This window comes from Hirundo rustica, chromosome 2 (assembly GCF_015227805.2).
Source record: "Hirundo rustica isolate bHirRus1 chromosome 2, bHirRus1.pri.v3, whole genome shotgun sequence".
NCBI lineage: Eukaryota > Metazoa > Chordata > Aves > Passeriformes > Hirundinidae > Hirundo > Hirundo rustica.
Genome location: NC_053451.1, coordinates 67,039,628 through 67,060,839, shown reverse-complemented (window position 1 = coordinate 67,060,839; position 21,212 = coordinate 67,039,628). Strand labels below are relative to the sequence as shown.

General features: G+C 37.8%; 1 protein-coding gene across 6 annotated transcripts in view; it reads right to left on the bottom strand.

The window, feature by feature from the left end:
• Window positions 1–21,212, bottom strand: part of PIBF1 (progesterone immunomodulatory binding factor 1) — a 106,826-nt gene that overhangs the window by 84,965 nt on the left and 649 nt on the right. For 3 of the 6 annotated variants that reach the window (XM_040090293.2, XM_040090320.2, XM_040090338.2), the window contains exons 2-7: window positions 19,774–20,087; window positions 18,814–18,914; window positions 16,912–17,110; window positions 11,360–11,479; window positions 3,144–3,277; window positions 1,142–1,250 (exon numbers count right to left, since the gene is read on the bottom strand). In XM_040090293.2, coding sequence (XP_039946227.1) covers window positions 1,142–1,250; window positions 3,144–3,277; window positions 11,360–11,479; window positions 16,912–17,110; window positions 18,814–18,914; window positions 19,774–20,025 — 915 coding nt within the window. In that variant the 5' untranslated portion in view covers window positions 20,026–20,087. Of the gene's footprint in view, window positions 1–1,141; window positions 1,251–3,143; window positions 3,278–11,359; window positions 11,480–16,911; window positions 17,111–18,813; window positions 18,915–19,773; window positions 20,088–20,443; window positions 20,507–20,900; window positions 21,186–21,212 lie in introns of those variants that run through there. The other 3 variants (XM_040090302.2, XM_040090311.2, XM_040090329.2) reach the window with 3 other exon arrangements.

Here is a 21,212-nt window from a genome sequence, read left to right as displayed (position 1 = left end):
AAAATGGCATGTATATAACGCCTAGAAAAAAATGGGAAGCACTTGACCAGTGTCGAGGGAGAGAGCCTATGTTGCTGTGAGGCTGACCAGCCATTTGAAGGATCATAGCAAGTGATCAAGGCTTCAGATTACCAGAATCCTTCTTCAAGGAGGAGCACTCGGTTTGGTAAATCTAATCTCATTCCCTGCAAGGATTATGAAGTAAATTCCCCTGGAAGCTATATCCATACATATGAATGAGAAGGTGACGGAAAAACTAGCGGGAATTTACCAAGGCCGAACCTAGCAAATCTGACAAAAATGTTATCTCTGTGGATGGGGGGACCACTGCCCATGTCATCTACTTGACCTTTTCCGTGGCCTTCAGCCACCTCTCATAACAGCTCGATGGAAAAACTGGCAAAATACGGATCAGACAGATAAACATAAATTGAACAAACTCAACACGGGACAGAAATGTGCCCTGACAGCAAAGAAGGCCAAGCGGCTACAAGACTGTATTAGCAACAACATAGACAGTGGGTTAAAGAAAATTATTATCCCATGTTCCACACTCGTGAGACTATATTTGGAGTGCTATATTCTATGACATATATGTCCTAAAGATATGTATTAACATACTGAAGCAGGACCAGGAGAGTGCTACCAAGATGGTCATGAACTACAGTATATGATATACAAGGGGTTAAGAGAAATACTTGGAAATTTTTTCAGGCTTCAGAAGAGAAATCTTATGAAGAAATGGGGAAAATACTATTGCTATCTTCACCTATCCAAGCAGAACACATAAAAATAGCCAGAATCTTGGCCATACATAGTGACAGGACAAGATGCAACAGAAAAAAGCTGTAACAACTGATTAGTTTTTACAAATGCATTTTCACAAGAGGGCAGACAAACACTGGAACAGATTGTCCAAAAGGCTGTGGCATCTCCATTATTGGAGACATTACAACTTGACAAAACCCTGAGTGACTTGATCTAATCTTGCCCTGCACTGCATGGGCAGGTTGGAGCAGCTGGTCTCTTGAGACCATTCTAATTAAATTATTCCATGATCCTGACAAACTTGATTGGACAAAGAATCAAATTCCTGAGATGAAGAAATACACAATTAGTAAGGTAAGAACTTTATGTTTACCTCTTTTGCTAAGTCATTTCTTTCTTCAGTTTGTGTTTTGTATGACACCTCCAGTATTTCATAGTTTCTTCTGAGTTGTAACAATTCATGCTCAAATACATCACGTTCACTGTGAAAGCAAAGTTAAACTATTAGATGCATAAAGTGTAATGAACAAAATTCCTGCTCCTTTTTAATTTCTCAGCCTTCTTCCAGTTCACAACACTGACTTCTTCCAACCAGCCATTCACAGAAAAATTGGTAATAATCTTAACCTTTTATAGTTATTAACACCTGCAACAGCATCATTTTATATAAAACAATTGAGGATTATTTAAATACTCAGGAACAAAGAAAATTCTACAATATACAAACTCCCATCCTAAATTATTTCATTCTCCTCTGGTTTTTCTTCTTTAATGTAACTTTGGGCTATACATTTCTTCTCTTAGCAACCATCTTCCTAACAGAGCAGAAAGCAATGTTCTCCGTAGGTACCCTCCCCTCCATACAGCCTTGATACTAAAGTAGGTTGTCATGTTTAAAATATACATGACACAGCTGCAAAAACTGTGCTCGTGTCCTGAGCAAAAGTGCTTTCTGCATGCACAAAGAAGCATCACTACGTCTCCACTCTCACCTTCTCAGAACAGTGAAATGAATGAGCCTGTATGAGCTTGCAGTTTAGAAAAAAGCTAACCAGTATTATACTAAGCATAGCATTGCTTTACAACTGAGATAACTTGTAACACAGCAGAACTAGATTTGACAAAGTGTTTTTTAAAGGCAGAAACAAGTCTGGAAGTGATTTACTCCTGCAGTGCTCCCAAATATCCTCATGCAGTTATGCCAACAGATCTCTCCCCTCCCCTTCGTCTGTGCCTACCCCGCTGAATACAACCTACTCTCTCAAATACAGTTTTTGGCACGTTCATTCATGTTTTTCTCAACTCAAGACTATTTTAAACGCACACTGTTAAACACTGGGGCCATTCACAAGAAAGTTATTACAATCCACTTATTAAGATGCAGTTGCATGTAGGAAGCAGACCATAGCACCAATCCATCCTATCTGCAACAAGATGCCAGAGAGATTCCAAGGTTGTTTTTCTACATATAGCTGTGAACCAAAAATGCTGTGAATCCAGAAGACATATTCACCTTCAAATAACTTAGCAGGCAAAGTAACTTGTGTCAGTAACTACACCTGAGTTCATTCCCTATAAACAAGTAAGGAGCTGACAGGGTCTTTTCCATTCATAATCCCCATTTTTGAATCCCTTTCTCAATAAATGTGCCAAAGACCAGATTTCTTGTACTTGCGAGCACACTGAAAAAGCTATTTGGAAGTTGGACTGTGAAGTATACATCTATGGGTATATTTACAAGAAGTCTATTTTCACTATTTGCAATTGCTTTTTGCAAGATGGATAGTCAAAACATTGGCTATAACAGTACAATCTGTATTTTAAAAAAGCTAGACACTGGAACTTCCTGCAGTTAAATCAATTCACTAAGGTAATCCTAAGATTATCTGCCTGAGTTCTCAAAACAGTCCTTTCAAATATATGGTTTCAAGGATATCTTAAGTTGTAAATATTAATTCCCAAGGCCCTCCCTCCTAACCAATTCTGTAAGCAGCACAGAGTAGAGCATAGGGTCTTTTGTTTAGATCATTGCTTTTAAACTACAAATAAAAAAGGAGTACTTGTTCCAAGATGCTTGCCATCAACAGCTCCCACTTCCTTAGCTGCAACAAGACTGCTAGGCTTTCTTGAAAACACAGTAAATCTGAAAATATAAACTTTTAGGAAGATAATTTGATGGATTGGTTTTCAGAATGTCGTTCATTTTATGTCTGCTATATACTAAAGGAGGTAATTGAACCATTAGTGTATGAGGTAAGGAAAAACATCTGTGGTGTGTGTAGGTCAAAAATAAAACTAAGAACTCTGGTCAATCAAGGCTGATCTTTATTAACATCTGTATGTTAGTTAAACACTTGAATTATAGAGATACTTACCATTTTACTTTATCATAGTTCTGTTGTCTGTAATCACCTTGCTGAATCAACTGCTTGGTATCAGCCAGTTCCAGTGTTAAACGCTGGCATCTGACCTCAAGCTCTGACCGACATCTCCTCTCATCTTCATAGCTCTAGGAAGTGAGACATTTTGAAATTATCAAAGCTGCACTGATATTTATTTAAAGTAATCACCAACTAAGTTTTGTGAAAACCTCTTAGGAATATTCAGGTGGTAATACTTTCATTTGTCTCAATATTTGGAAATTTAGCATATCACAAAGTAACCAGCTCTATCGATACTCAACTTATTTTTATCTTATTACAAATACTTGATTAAATGTACCTATTTTTTCCAATGCATTTGTCCATTAGCACAACTTCCAAGACCAGTAAGCCTCATGTATACAGCTGGTTGTCTGCAAACCTATCCTAGGAGCGTGAAAAGTTACACCACCATTACAACAGTTTCAAACAACTGAAGATATTTGTGTAGATACTTGCTAGTTAATTTGAAAAAAAAAGAAAGAAAGAGGATGGTTTGTTCAGCAAGTTTAGCAACATCTGTCATTATCTGAAAGATTTCAGCCAGTTATTCCTAAATTGTAGCTGTTATATCTAGTAATCTGTGTTTGCTGAAGCATACCATGGAAAGCTTTGGTGGAAAAAAAAAAAAAAAATTACTTAATGTTCCATCAGCATTAATTTCCATTTTCCCTTCTTTTTCCTCCTCTCACATACTTTTACAGATTATTCAGGAAACTAAAACGACAAAAGTAAAGCAAGAGAACACACAGAGAGTATTAGTCTTTTAAAATACTAGGTATTCCTTTTGAAGATCAACAGATTACCTAGTCACACTCACTCTTTCCAACTCTCCACGGCAATAGCAGACTTTCATACCTTAATCTCCAATCTAGATTCCATTTTTCAGTTTTCTACTACATAGGTCCTTTTTTCACAAACTTATTGTATTTCAGTATTGTCTTCAATACCATACTACTTAGCAATTTATTCAAAAGAATGACCAAAATAATAACGCTCATTCACCTCTACAAGGTAAAGCTGATGGACAAAAGAGTTTGTTAAAAATTGAGAATACCCCCAGGCATCTAGATTTTTTTTCCATGTCCTACTTCCCAGAATACTGCTGAGTTCAGTTTTTTACTGCTGTGATTGATAGCAAGCTCAATAATGGATGCTTGATAAACAATTATTAGATCTGGTTATATGAGTGGACATCACAATATTATTAACTGAAGGTGAGCACAGCCTTAAGATGTCATTACTAAACCAAGCATTTAGCAACTGCAGATGATGTTTATTTTGCAGGAAAAGACACTGTATGAGTGCATAATTTTTGAACACTGCTGAAAGCTATGCTTTTTACAGTTATAGGAGGATAACTGTCTAGCCTCTTATTAATAGACAAGGGAAGTTCAGGGCAACAGCATATATGGAGTATATGACAGAAGGACACTGGTAAACTTCACAGACATCATCAGCTGAAAGTCTGACAGAAAGCCTTCCTGAAAAAACACAACTAAATACTTGTAAGTCACTACAGAAAAGCTCCTCAATATACTAGCTATATTGTAACTAATCTGTTGATTAAAAAGAATTTTTTGTTTTATATTTCACATACTTACTTATCTTCACTTTTACTAGAATCGCTTCAGGTCACAAATCACAAAAGTCACAACACCCAGAGGTTTTTATAAGGATTCTACAGGGTATACCATCAGATTAAAAATACCATCATACCATTAATAATACATCATGAAAAGACGTGATTGCTATTCATCCTCACACATACTGGTATATATGGTTTATGCTTACCCTAATTAATGTATATACGTTAAGCAAACTAACACTATAAAACACCTTTTTCTTTAATCAGTTTATATGTCATTATTTATAAAGATGGCATTATTATAATGGTAGTCTGTCAGATATTTTTAGAAGGTGTTGTGTACAAGTTAGATAAAATTTCAAGTATGTAACATAATAGTGCAAGTACCCTGTTATGCAGTGCAAATATGACTCATCTTGCAACAGGAAATATTGGTAAGGACTTAACTTCTAAGTGTAAATTGAAAGATTATGTTTAGAATACAATTCTTCTGTGGATATCCCATGGCATTCTGCTGCTAATACCATGCTGGAATTCACACACCCTTCACTAAGTAGGCTACTGAAGCTCCTACAGTGTTATCTATATGGCAGCTAGAAGATAAAAGTATACTAAAAGAATAAAATTAAATTGGTTAACTCTGGAAACAGTGGTCATAAACAGTTTTAAAACCAAAATTAACAGAATAGCTAACTATTTGCAAAATCAGTTCCTTCTAATACCTGGGACCTATACTTTCTTTTGAATTATATTTATTATATCAGTTATTAATGTCATGGTAATGTCATGTAACAATACAGCAATTCCAGAGAAGGAAAGTTAAATTCTGCTTTGGAAAAGTGATACTAAGAGCTACCTAATTACAGGGGTTTGTAATTTTTTTTTTAAATTAAGATTTAATATTATTCCCGAAGGAACACTAATTATACTGCACAGGACACTGCTTTTCTTCTACCTAATCTTAAGGCATCAAAGTAGTATTTTAAACACATGAAGAAGCATGACAAAGCAAGCTGATACACAGTCTGAGCTGTAAATTGGCTGACACACAAAACCCCTATGTGGTATGCACATCCCCAGGTAGCACACACACAAGCTTCAGGACTTCCATAGGAATACCTCTTAAAGACATACAAGCAAGCTGCCTGTGCTTAGGCAGAAGCCTTGCTTTGCATGTGATGAAATTAATTTCATTTCTAACAATGTCCATATATGCTGAACTGATCTAAGATCTCTGCAATGGAACAACTTTATCTTTCCATTTATCTTCAAAAGACAGCTTGAACATCTTGATGAACAGCTTTGTCCTGCTGCAGCCAAAAAAAAGGGCTTTTAGAAGAATCAAGATACAGAGCTCTTACAAAGAGAGAATGAGGTCCTGGAAATAATACCAATAAATGATATTAGCTTAAGTAAGCCCACAAACCTGAAAATAATAAAGGACAAACAGAACTTTCTTGCACTAAATATGATGGCCATAATATTCTAAACACCTCATGGCCTTTCTTCAGCCTCTTGCTAATTTTTGCTTCTGCAGAGAGCAGAAACTCAGACTAACAAGATGGTTAAAACAAATGAAAAACCAAACTTGACCTGTGTGAGACATATAGGTAACACTGTCTAAAGAAATTCTCAATAGAGCTGCCTAGAAACCCAGTATTAAGCAGTACCAGGTGGTTTCTACGAGGCATGAGTCAGCTAAGAAGTGCTTTCGCTTGGCTTACAAACGCTGTCCACAGATGATGCTTCGAGTGAGAAGATTCTCAGCTTGCCTGATCTGCGCCACTTAAAACCCCAAACTGACAGAGAAACTAAAGATCTAATGGCAGACCTCAGCTCAATGATATTAATCTTCACCACTATCCTCAATCTGGAATGAGCAGCAGTTTATAGTAGTCACTGAAATAAACACCTGTCTGAATTTCAAGTGCAGAATCCAGGTGACATACTTTTGGAACGAAGTTAGTGACACATAATACATAACAGGCATTAGCTGATGCTTCAAAAAGCCTTTGGAGATAAGAAGACAAACAGAAATGCAGGGAATAGATTAATCAGCCAATCAAGCAGTAGAAGCACAACTTCTTTACACCATCTACAAATAAGCCTATGAAAGAAAGTGATCTTGCTTTTTAAAAGCTTTCTTTTTTTTCAAAGATCTTCATCTTTGAAGAATCATTTATAAAAGCCAGCACTTTGTTCATACCCTAAAGGTCCTAGACAAATGTAAAGCTACTGTACTATTGTGATGTGAAAATTCCCTACAGTTATTTGGATGAGGTGCTGCTTCTTTGTAAAGATGACATTTTGCTTCATTGTTTACATACCCTGTATTCAAAAATTACTGGTCAATACATTATTTATTGGAGCGCAGCAGCCCAAATGTCAGGAAGAAGCTATACATAATTGGATAAATAAGACATCTCTTCAGTAACTTGCTATGAAATTGGTGCTCTGCTTGTAGATGGGAAATCGGTAATCTGATTGTAGATAGGTCACTATTTGCCACTACAAACAAAAATGTTGAGCTACCCCAAAGTAGAGAAACTCTGCAAGGAACATATCAAAGAAAAGCTTTGGAATAAGTGCTTCTAGAGCAAAAGAAAGTGGAGGAATAAAAAGTTTATTTCTCTGGATCTGAGCTCACTAGAATTTTCAGTGAAACATTTTCAGGCGAGAAGGATCCTCGAGCAGTATAATTAAACCATCTCGTACTTCTGAACCACAGCGAGCAGTCAATGCGAGGCATAGCTTTGTATTGAAGGAGTAGAAAGGTATTAGATAGAAAAGGGAACTGTCATAGACATGAATTTTCCTTAAGTCTTGGAAATATTAAACTGCTGCTCAAGCTTACAGTTACTGGTAGAGTATTATCTTTGCAGCTGTTCCCCTGAATAATGTTGACAATAGCAAAAAAAAAAAAAAAAAGCTAGGCACACATATCACCTAAGACCAAGACCTCATCTGTCTCAAGAGAGTTGTGAAGACCAAAAGATCAAGGCACTTCTTGAAAGAAGCAGTGTCAGGGGGCTGGGGAAGGGTTCTAGAGTGCAGTCTTTACAGATATGCAAACTTTAGGAGAAACCGCAGGGAGCTCAGTCCTTTTGGAGGAGCAACAACAGCCTCAGTTTTCTAATATTCAGACACATCTAGTGCCAAGTGATCCTTTGAGTACAAAAGCTTAGTTTACTCTTTGAAGACTATAGATATGTTTTCCCTCCAGCTGGAAAACATTATCACAGAGAAAATTGTTAGTTATGTCTAGCAAAACCTGACAGTTACTAATCCTGATTCAGAGACGAAGTTTTAGAAAAGATCTTTGTCCTACACATAACCAGCTTTGTCTTTAGGATAAACACAGCTTTCAGATACTTTCATACTATAAATTTTATTGTAAATCCTGAAAGCAACTTTATATAAAAAAATAACTGAAGGAAAGGGAGCCCTGATAAAATTGTATCAATACCAAATTCCAGGAAAACATTGCCAAGAAACTCCCAGCCAGAAGAAGAAAGCAATACTTAATCTTCTGGAGGTATAAAGAAAAGCAGGATTTCCTTCCCAGACACTCTCCCAGCCTTGAGAGAAACCCACTAGTAGTAAATTACATCTGTTTGAGGGACGTTCTAACCACTTTGGAAACAAACAACTCTGAAAATAGTAAACTGATGTTCAGTATGGGAATGCACACATCAGAAGCTGGTTTTATTTCTGGGAAGCTCCTGGTAGTACACCACTATAGTTGGACTTCCTCCTCTATCTTTACCTCCAAAGCTGGCTATGCCAACATTATTTATACTTGAAGTACTGAGCACTGTAAAGGGAGGACTAAAACAAGCCTGTACCATACATTTAGTAACAAGTCTGTCAGTAGTACAAGAACATGGCTTTCACCGGTTCCACCGCTTCCTCCAGGCAGTGGCTGCTGTACCTGGAACCAGAGGAACTGCACTGATCTAAAATACAGATGCAACAACTATAGACAAAGAGCCACTAATTTAGCTGTAGAGCACAACCACTTACACTGACCACTTTAAAAACAGAAAGCAGCAGAACAAATACATTATCAGACCACATTCCAGTGCTAGAAATCAGTCTTCACAAGCCATTTTCTGCTACTAGTTGTCAGAAACAGCTCCCTACTCAGAAACAGCCCCCTACCCTACTGGGTCTGTGTTACAGATTCAGCAGCCTTTAAGGGCTACGAGCAGCAGCACACCAAGAGAAGTTTATGAAGTTTTAGAGTCAGCGTGGTTGTCTTACTTGAACTCGTTTCACACTTAAATGTTCCTAAAGTTGACTTAACCTACTAATACAAGTTCAAATTTTCCTTCAAACTTTTCAATTCTTGGTTGGCTAGATAATCTTTCCTAGGAGTCTAGAACAAACTGCCTCATACTTCTTATTACTTCATTTTGGGGTGAACATGTATAAAACCTGCTCAAATGTAGTGTCAGCCACAAACAACCAGAAAAGCCAACCAAATCCTCCTCCCCCAAGATTTGGCCTACTTTTTTGTTCCTTTCTATGCCCTGAAAAGAAGGAAGAAAATCATTAAGAAAGAGCTTTAATTGTCTGCAAGAGTAGAAAAATGAAGGAATGCTTACTGTAGGAAGTAGCTTATTCTCACAAAAGAAAAACCCAAAACCCAATTGTCTCAATTTCACTGATGACTGTATTTCAAACTTCTGTACTACTAGCTTCCTAAAGAAGTTTTAAACTCAGAACAGATTACGTTGATAAAATTACACAAAGAACAGAAATGTTGCAATGACTAAAGAAAACTTAAAATTTACGGAATACTAGATGGAAACCCAGAAGAAGGATTTGCAGAGTATTAATTATTAAATAACAGGCAAGAAACTTCAGCAGTTATATTTCATGTACCTGGAAAAACAAGAAGTACTGGAATACAAAAAAAAAAAAAATCTAGTAAAAGAGTATAAGAGCTTAGGTGAAGCTCTGAACAAAACTTATTTCCTATTGATAAATCTCCTTGCAAAAAAATTTGAAGAATTTTTTGAATTCATGAAGAATTCAAAAGAATTACCCCAGCATTACACCTTGAAATCACTTTTTCATAAACTGCAAGAGATGTATAGGTATGTCAGCTCCCGCACACCAAGCACATCAGTGATCCTGAAGTACCTTCACATCTTTATGATGCTCCTCTAACCTTATTTGCTGAGGTACCCTGTTACAGTGACACTCAGCAAGTCACAGGGCAAAACTTTAACTCGCCAGAATCAAACCACAGAGACCCTTAAGCCTCTCCATAAAAGAAAAGCACAGCACATTTTAAACTTTGAAAAATAGGTCAGTGGGAAAGGTGGATAGCGCCACCATGCGGTGCAAAAAGAACAAAATTAAGTCTGTATCAAAGAAAGGTCAATGTCCCAAAAACATTGTTTCTAGCACAACTTTAATTATTGCTATCGACTATCTTGTTAATTTGCTTCAGTGGAAGTTAAGAGATGCCAGTCAAATCTCAAAGGCTAAAATCCTCTACAACTTTATTAAAACAAAGCACGTTAAATGTACAATGAAGGAAAATGCTTATGCAAGACAAAAATTAACAGGATTCGTTTAATCTCAATTATGACGAGAGACTGTGATACAGAATAATTCTGAAGCACATAAATGCAGAAATTTTATTGACTACTTTCTCTAATTCAATCAGAATGAGAAATGAAAGTACATGAATTTCACAAGATAAACTTGTATCAAGAATTTCTCCTGACACCTGATTATTCTGCAAGCAAATTTCACAGTGAAAAAAAGGCAGTAACTAAAACACATACTCGGAAATGGTAAAATGACAGTGTCATGTAAGTCTATGAGCCATGACCTGGATAAATGCACTTTGAATACCTTAAACTGTTGTCCCAACTCCAGGTCTATGCAGAACTAAGCTAAAATACAAATCACCCTAGCTATGTATGTACCAAGAATAATATAAATATTGGTAAATACATCAGAAAAAACATGCTCCTTATACTATTTCAATTCCTTAGCTCTTTAAAAATAAAAATTAAAAATATGTATATAGTTAGTTTCTCTACTGGTGGTGCTTATACCTTACCTGAAATCAAATTATCTTTTACTTTTGTATATGAAAATTAAAATACAAAGAATTGGAAAGCAAAACAGAGAAGATGCAACTCCAGAGAAATTTTAAAAATACGTTTTATAACATTAAAACAAAAGGTGAAGCAAACTACTACCAAGACTTTCCCATCTCAAAAACTATGCACTGAACCATCACGGCGTCTTCAGCTGCTCAGGGCAGATCTCCTGTGCAGCATCCCCACCTTGAAATCTTGCCCTCAGAAAGCACAACACAGCTGGTAAGAGACCACCCTGAACAGTGTCATGAACAAATCTTGCAGGGTAGCCATAACATAAAGTTAGCTGTTATCCAAGGCTATATAGAGCTTATTTCCTCTCTCCCTCCCTCCCCACAGTAATTTTTATACAGCAAAAAAGCTTTTATATCTTATATATGAATAATGATTTGGAGAATGAGATTTTCACAATATACATATTCACAGTTTCTGAACTGAGGTAACTAAGGAACACAGACCTCTGTCAGACTCTTCAGCTGGGATCTGTACCCACTTAGTTCTTCTGTTAGACTCTCCTTTTTCATCTGTAGATCACTTAGCTCTCTTTTTAAGGAATGGACTACTTCATAGAATTGGACCTAAAAAAACAAGACAGATACTCAAAGTTGAAACTAGCAAAATTGCAATTGCAAAACTACAAACCTACAGCACATCAGCTCAACATTTTATGACAATAATTTACCAAATTATTTCTAGGGCATACCATAAAGGTAAAGATTATATTACTTATAACTAAGGCAGCTTCCACGCAGGCTGACCAATCAAAAAAATACAGTTGCTAATGGACACACAGCCCCACACACTTCCTTGTGCCAAACCTTGAGCCTATTTGATTAACAGTGCAAAAGGAGGAAAACCCCCCCCCCCAAATAAACAAAACACCAAACAAATCAAAAACCTATTCAGTAATAACCAACTTCACTTGCTATCTCCCCCCAAGTCAATATAAATTTTTATGGTGTGTGTAGAAATTGAGAGATTTGTTTTGTTTTGTTTTCTGCCAGCTCAGTGTGCTGAATTTGCACCAAGAAAAATGCAAGAGCAAGCACACAACCAGGAAGAACCATGACACCCCCTCCACACACACCTTCAGCAGTAACATGCTGGTGTATGGATTCAACTGCATCAGGAAACTAAGGTTCTGAAAGGCCTGACTCTGCTAAATTAGCACACACACACACACACACACACAAAAAAAAAAAAAAAAATCCAACCTTCTAACAGGACAAAAAAAATCCTCTCTCTTCCCCTACACTAGTCACAAGCATTGTCTCAGGCAAGTAAGTCTCACACTCATAAAACTTTTTCAGAACTCTTCTGATCAAGAGAAAAAGACTAGAAAATACAATAGTAAAACCACAAAGTCAGTATGTAAAAACAAAAAGAGACAAAACAAAGAAGAGCTTTTTTGATATACACCCACATACACGTACACAGAGGTTATTATTCCCAGATTAACTTGATACCTTAAAATGTTGCATTTGGGGGTGTGTGTGAAAAGGATAAATAAGTAGGCACTGTTTTCATGCAAAAGCTATTGCATGCCCTCCATCCCTAAAGCTTTCTTTGATATATGATTAAAGAAGAAATACAGACACAAAAGCGCAGACTAAGTAAGCATTCAACAGAAAGCTGTACTGCACTTTCATGCTGAAGGAAGACAGATCTCTGTTTTGATACCTGTGAACAGCAGAGGACAAAGAAAAGTTCCAGGTATATTTCACAGTTGACAGCATACAATTCTAAAAAACACGGAAGCCATAGAAATTTGCAAAGTAAACACAGGTGTAGTATACTTTAGATGATAAGGCAAACATGACTGAAAGATTAGTATTTTTAACCGTAGCATCTGATGATTCAATTAGTCATTTCTTAAGAAAAAAGTAACCTTGATTATCACTACCTAATAACCATTTAAAACATTGTGGTTTTTTTTAAAACTACACCTTGCTTTTCCAGTAAGTTCTTGTAATTCAACCACAATATTCCTAGGAAACTTGTGCTATCGCACCACAATTATTTCCCAAAACATAACAACCTTAAAACAGATTTCCCAGTAGAAACCAAGATTACATGTGATACAGGTATCAAGGATAAATGTATTTACAGAGCCTTCCCAAGAAAAGATCATTGCATGGTAATAAGAAAGTGCAAATGAATGCAGCAGATGGGGGTGAGGTTATAGCAGTTCAACTGTTGTTGCTGTTTAGCTGGTTTGATAGCCAATAAACATTAATGTAACCCAGCAGCCAAAGCACACACTGCCTCTTGCAAATGCAATACAGCTGAAACAAAACTTACTCTAAAAGGGAATTCAGAAACAACTGCGTACCTTAAAAATCACAAAATTATACTGATATGTTGTAAACAGTTACCACTTTCTAGGCAATTTTTAAAAAACTCAGCCTGTGCCCATCACTTTTCATGGAAAACTAGAATTAAGAAAAATGAGTGGGTGTAGAAGCTGAAACGGTAGGCTTCTGTTAAATGAAGTTCTGTGAAAGCAGTTGCATCAGTTAACTGCCTTCTTAAACAAACAGCAACTGAGCGGCAGTTAGCAAAATGATATGCCTAAAAGATACGGCAATTAAAATCAAACAAAACTTGCAAAATCAAATTTTTAAAAAATTGCTGGAATTATTTTTTACAGTGGAATACACAAGAGGGTTCACTTTACTAAACCAACTGAACTGGTGCTTGGCAGCTGAACCATTTAACACCCTGAAGTATTTTCAAATCTCACATATACTGTTTCTATAAACATCATAGCAATGACCAAACAAAATCTGATTTTTTTACATATAAGTTCAAAACAAAAAAGTATGATTTTAAGAGAAAGATGTGTAAAATACATTTTTTCAGTTGTCATCATTAGCATTAAACATTACGTAGGCTTTGCTCTACTATGTCACTATTGCACCCCTTTGTGGAAGAACAGTGAAGAACATCTCACATTTGCTTTCATTCCAGTGTTTTAAACTTACAGTATCTCTATATACAAAATCTGCATTTAAGTTATTCCTGCTGTTTGTCCACTACACCAAGTTTCATGTACATGTTTACTTCCATCCTGGAGAATACCAAGGCAGTATTTTATAACTGATAAATAGGAAAAAAAGAGTCTGAAAACTTCTTGTTCAAGTTGTCTTTCTCACCAAGGAAAATTTTACCCTAGTATCAGTGGGCTATATTATTAGTCTGCATATAGATCTGGAGTCAGAAATTTTGATTGCCTAGATATGCATAATTTCTCCTTAGACAAGCAAAGCACGAAACAGCATTCCCTTTAAAGTCCTTTACTCAGCCTTTGGGAGCCAAATGGATGCAGAGACAGGACGTGCAAAACAGTTCTGTACCCTCCCAGCATCTGTATCAGCTGTATAACTTGAAGTAATGATAAACAACCACCAAACTTAACTAATACCTTTAGGTTCACATTAATACCCTGCTAAAAGAAGTTAAAAAAAGCAGAAAACAGTACTTCACTACAATGTCATTAGAATGCCTTACCCAGAAAAAGAAAAGGTCTAAAAATCATTCCTTCAAAAGCAAAAGTAATGTGTAAAGAAGAAAGAAGCTTCACTGAACATTTAGGTAGAAGAGTTTTTGTCACAGATAAAAATACCATTTACTGGTTGAACACAAGAGTAAAAGAACAGAAGGTTAAGGGTAGAAGGTGGCTATTACTCATCTCTCCTACTTCACATCTTTTTGACAGCCATTTTCTAGTCACAAATTAAATCTAAATTGTGCTCTGACAGCTTCACTTAAAGCAGCTAACAAAGTTACTAACTCCTGGTATCTATCCTGCCTGGCTACAGAGTCTTTTGTACTGACTGTCAATCAATTCCTGAAGTCCTGAACTTCTTGCACATCAATTTCAATAGATCCACTGACATGGATTTCAGTTGCTGTTAAAAATCCATTTTGTTTGACCATGGTGAAGGCATCAACAAAACCCCGTCAAACACTTTTGCAGGGAGCAGTGGGTACAGCAGACAGCTAGGGAGTGATAACCTAATAGTACCCAAGCTACATGTCCTTGTTTATCCCACAGAGCCTTATGATTTTCCTAGCACTTTCAGAAGGACAGCTTCTTAAAATATGTTCACAAGAACATCCTTTAGATAAAGGTGACAATCTCTGTACATATTTAGAGCACAGTAAAGCATGACTTTGATCTGGAGAATTAACTTATGTAGCGTTTATACCTCAACAAATATACTAAAGTTTTTAACATTGTACTATTTACAGCTTCCTTAATAACAAGCTCTGTAGGTAAGTACAATGCTAATATTTTGGTGAATTAAGGTTTATACGTCTAAATCTTCTTAATTCTCATAAGTCAGCTGGGATGCTCTGGACACATCCCACAGGCTTTTCATTGCAAACAAGAGTACACTGTGGTCTTTCCAAATATCCACAAACCATCAGTAACAAACATCTTAAATCAAGAAAATTAATCTTAAAGTATACTTTAAGGTACACTTTGTCTTCCGTGTTCAGTCAAATAGGAAAGGGACATACGGAAAGCATAAAAGTAAAGGATGTTTGCAAGAGCAATCCCAGCTTGCGGTTCTGGCAAATCAAGTTTCAAATTCCCTTTTTTCAGCCTGCTGTATTTCATATCATCAACGTATGCTCACATTTTAATTGTAACATCCCATCTGCTTAACCTCCTTAAAACACATCAGCAGTTCTACTTTCTTTCAAGAAATCAGCATTAGAGGTTAAAAGGTTCCTCTCTTTACTGGAACCCAGTCAGAACAGACTGATCCAGAAACACATCTGACTCTGAAGGTCCTTTGTTTCTAGTTGGAGATGAAAAAAGCCACAGCCCGCCATAATTTACAGCTTGTGATGGACTGAGCCTGCCCAGCAGCCTATATGGTTGCGCACCCACTTGCTGTCTCTCCTGGGAGCAGGAGAAAGTGAGAAGAATGAACAAAACCTGTAGATATTGCTTCGCTGGACTCCAGGACGGTATGGATGAAAGCGGATGCAAGATCTCTGAAGTTGGGTTTTAGAAGATGAGGTTTATTATAAAGGATGTGAGGCCTTGCTTTGAGTTGCCAGGCGCAACTCGTGGCAAGGCCTAGGGAGTGGGGGAAGGGAGAGGACATTCCAAGAGGAAGATCCTTGGGGCAAAGTGCCATGCAAAGAGAGCCCAGGAGGTAAGAGGGTCTAAGAGACCAACCCACTTTCTCAGCCCCCTTATCAGGGGGCTTCAAGGTGGGCTGGAACAGGGCTTGGGCCAATGGGGTTACAGATACCTGATACTTCAGGGGAGGGTTACAGGTGTGGGATGAACCATACATTGGGGGTGAGACAGAACATTCCATTTGACCTCTGGGTCTATCTGCAGGTAACCTCCAGCTGGCCATATAACTGTTTTCCCAGACATACACTAGCTAGGACATCTCAAACGTCAAAACTTGCTTTCAATTCTATCTCACTTTTAGATTCTCAGAATCTAAGCAGTCATATTTATAGGGCTTTCTGGCTTCATCCTCCCCAACAAAAACCAAGAAAACTCAGATGTCAAGTTTTCTAAACAATTCCTGAAGGAAAGAGACGTAAGCTTAAACAGGAAAAAAGAAAAAGCAAAGAACTCATCACCTTCCGGAAACTGGGGAAACCGATATCCTGTCAGTCCCTGAGTAATAAGCACCTTGGGAAGCCATCACCTCCCACCTCCTCCTTCTTCCTCTACCTTCTATTTATGCTGCTGAATATAACTTTCTATAATATGGAATATTCCTTTGGCCAATTGGGGTCAGCAGTCCACCCGTGTCCCCCATCAATCTCATCACTATTCAGAGCTTGCTGGGGCAGGGGGACGCAGAATGGGGAAAAAAAGAAAGCCTTGATGTTGTGCAAGCACCGTCCAGCAATAGCCAAAACACTGTTTTAGCCACCAGGGAGAAGCACAGCAAGAGTCAGACTGCTATCAAGTCAACCCAGCCAGACCCAAGATACAGGTTAAAGCAGTACAAAACCCAATACTTACTGAAATATATTCAGGGATAGAAAGCTGATCTTCAGGAAGGGACTTTAGCTTCTCATAGCATTCATCTGTTAATTCCAAGTCTCGTAAGCTACGACGGATATCTCCAGCCCTCTCTCTCAACTGATGATTTGTCTCCTCCAGTTGCTTCTGTCTCAATAAAATAGTTTCCATTTCTTGCTTCATTAGAGCTTGATGTTTCCTTCAAGATGGATTTGAAAACAAGGTATCAGGTAGTGAGTAACACAAGTCACAAAGCTTCACAATACCCTGGCAAAGAAGTGAGCTCTGCTCATTTTGTAGAGGGAAAAATTTACAAAGATTAGGTAATTAGTGCCAGAATGTATACCACCATGGTTAAATAGCCATATTAGATACAATATTTATAAAAAGCCAGGAACTTTATAGTCATTGACAGTACAAAGCTGAATGTGAGAACAGACAATCTCCACACATGCTGACTTGAATTTATGAACTAATTTACCAATTAAAAGGTTAAAAAAGCAGAATCTATTTCCATGCAAATTCCAAGGAGCTGGTAAATCACTTGAACTCGGGTCTTACATGTTTCAGCACATCCACAGTCATACACCAACCCTGAATTTTCTAACCCCTAACGTACAAAGTTGCCCTTTACTAAAACAAACAGCACAAACCAACCACTACTACAATAGAACAAACAGCCTTACTTGCATCCTTAAAACAGCATCAACTACTATTATCATCAGGGATAAGGTTTCACACAGCAAGAGAAACTGCCATCAGTTAATGACAAGAAGTGTTTATTTTATTTAAATCAAAGACAACTAATCACGCTTTAAAACATGGTCATTTCTGCATTAATTAAAAAGGAATCAAAACATACTAACTAGTACTATATGGCAACATCTACCCTACTGGTAGGGTACAAGTAACAGTAAGTCAGAGGTCAGCAAAGCCGTCACACAAGGACATACTCCATGGTGTGTACAATTCTATTACAGAAGGATAAAAACTGAAGTAAAAGACTGACAAGAAAACTACAGAAAAGATTGGGAAAAGTGGTTTAACTTTTTTACGCCTATTAAAAACAGTTTGCACATGAGCACATTTTTACTAAGCACTCCTCAGATAACTCAAGTATGGCCAGCATAAAAATATTCCACGCTGTTGCATCTCAGCATACAGAATGACAAGTGTTTTTCTGACAATAAGCTGCTCTCAATTGAAAGGCTTCACTGGAACTAATCTCAGGTCTAGCTCCACATCCCTAAATCTGTTCTGGCCTTTCTTCAGAAAAGGACTTGGAAGTAGTCACATCCCACAAGCTCTACTTTAACATGACACTATGTAAGTAATGCTGTTCCTTCACAGCTGTGGAGATACTCAATTGACAAGGCTGTTTAGAGAAGCCTGGCAGCCAGTCTATTTTTCAAGTTAACTGCAAATATTTCAGAAAAACAACATGGAAAGTGAGTTTCTACATCATCAACCAAAGCATTTCTGACAAGTAAGAAGTACTAATCGGAAAAGCTAAACATTATGAACTTACCTTTCCCAAGTCTTCTATGCTGCAGTTATCAAAAATTCTGTTTAAATTGATGGAAATTCTGTCACCTCTGCCTAGTCCTTTTGCTCTTTATTGGTTTTAAGCACACTTTTACTACATCTTCCTACTAAATTTTGAATTAGGTAACATAAAACCAAACCCACAAACTTCAGCCTGAGAGAGTTGAATTCAAATTTACTTATGTGTAAATTAATTATGTAAATTCAACTTTTAGAATGAAAATACTAATATAATCTGCAAAACAAATCCTATTCCTGCAACTAATAATCATCTGTTTCTGTTAATAACTTATTGACACAAATTCAAATTAATTCACAAATTTGTTAAAGATGAAGTTCTTAATTTTACTTCCATACCTGGCATCTTCTTGCTGTAATGCCAACTGACTATCCAGTCGTAGAGACAACAGCTGTTTTTGATGGACTGCATCATTAAGCTTCTCCTCTAGCTCCTCAATCTAAATATAAAGAATGTGAGTGAGAATAAAACAGAAGTTACCATATTAATTAAAGAAAGTATTTTACAAAAAGATCAAGTTGAAATAAAAATATGAAGATCCCAATGCTGTGCATTGGGCAGTGCAATAATGGCTGTCTAACCTAGGGCTTCACAGAATATGATATGGACTTTGTCCCAATGAGCTAAAAATAAAAAAAGGCTTAGTTTTTAAATGGGTCTTTTTCAGCCAAATAGCTATTTGCTCAACTAATTTCAAAGTAGGCTAAAACTCAGAGCAGAAAGCCAATAAAAACCAGTTAGCATATAGTATGTTGTAAAAATGAACTGCACACAAATGTGGTGATGTGTTTACACCTTTCTTACATTTCATGCATCTTCGTGCAAGCTGTACACAACAAAATCTACTGTTAGCATGTTGATATATTCTATCCCTATCTTCATTAACAAAGCACTGAAGAGTATTCAGATCATCTTTTCTAGTACTCCACAAGTTCAGGTTCAAAACCCTGTTATGCTACTAACACGAGTGACAAAACTTCATCTTTTCTGAAAGAACACAGGTGTTTTTCCTTTGTATTTAGGAAAGGTAAAACTAATTAGATCCTCCCTTACTTATTTATATTATTTACTTATTTATAAGTAAAATTACTTGAACAAGTCAGCTAAGTTTTCCCCATCTTTGTTTCCCCTTTTTCTCATTAAAGAACACAAACAAAACACACCAAGAAAACTCCTAAATCAATTAAGTAGATCTCCATCATGCAATTCAAAGAAATTCTTTTCAGAAGTTTCTATCATGCTCTAAAAGCACCAAAATCAAGAGAAGATTCTACAATCAAAGGAGAAACATTACTTACCTTGGTCAAGTACTCAACTTTCAAGTTGTCAATCATCAAGTTTTTTTGCGATAATTCTATTTTAAGCAACTGAAGATTATGGAGCAACTCCTTCCGTTCAATCAGCTGCTTAGTGATTTTTACAGTACCTTCTTTCTCTTCAGAGGAGGAGACATCATCAGTTGGTACTGTGGTTTCCAAGCTGATATCCTCAGATTCCAAGGAGCTAGAAACGTTTACTCTCTTGATTACCTTAGAGCTTTTATGCGACATTTTCTTCCACTTTGCAAAGCTTTTTTAAGCTATACTTTGAGATGAGCCCCCTGAAGAAACAACTGCAAGAATCAAAACAATTAAGTGAAATGTCATTATGAAAAACCACCCACTACATTAGACGCAAGCAAGTGACGCTTCTCAGTATGACATTAACTTTTTTTTTTTTCAACCGAGAAAAACACTTTGAGAAGCTCTGGAGGGTTGCTGCCTGAGGACCCTCTTCCTGAACAATCATTATCCAACGTTTTCACTACGATAAGCTAAATACCACTGTGAACACCAGTGAGAATCTAGCTGACTATTTTGATGCTATAGTTAAATAAAGATACGCACGTTGGCAAAAGCACATGCACTGAAAACTCCCGAGACCCACCAGGTGTGTTCAGCGCCCTATAACAGGCATAACACGACTTACTGGAGAACGCAGTAAAGGAATACTTTGATCACAGAATCATATAGGTTAGAAAAGACCTCCGAGATCATCATGTCCAACCTACGACCGAATATCCCCTTGTCAACTACACCACAGCACTCAGCACCATGTTCAATCTTTTCCTTAAGCACTTGCAGCGACGGTGACTCCACCACTCCCCTTGGCAGCGCATTCCAACGCCTCATCACCCATTCTGTGTAGAAAATTCACCTCATGTCCAACCTTGAACTCCCCTGGTGCAGCTTGAGGTTTTGTCCTCTTAACCTATGGCAGGGTGCCTGGGAGGACAGACCGGCTCCGACGCGGCTACAGGTTCATTTCAAACCTTGCTTTGCCTTCTCAGCAGCAGCAGCAGCTGCCCTGTTCTTGCCAGGCTGGCTAACCCAACAGCCACACGGACTTTTACAACCACCTAGCACAGACCACGGCTGCTACTTACAGACGGCGCCGCTCAGAGCCCAGCAGGGAGAGGAGCCGCCGCGCTCGGAGCCCGGGCCAACGACAGCCGGGCTGCCCTCCGGAGCCACCACCACCACCGCCGCCGCCTTCTTTCCCCACAGCAGCCGGGGGCAGCTGGGGAAAAGCAGATACTGTTCGTTCCGCAGGATGCCCGGAACTGCGGAAGGCAGCGGGCAGCTGCCCAAGCAGTAACTCGGCAGCGGCGGGGGTTCTGGGGCAGCAGCCCTGGCTTGGCCGGGCCGGGCCAGTCCTGGGGTCTGCCCCACGCACCTCGGGCAGCGGCGGTAACGCG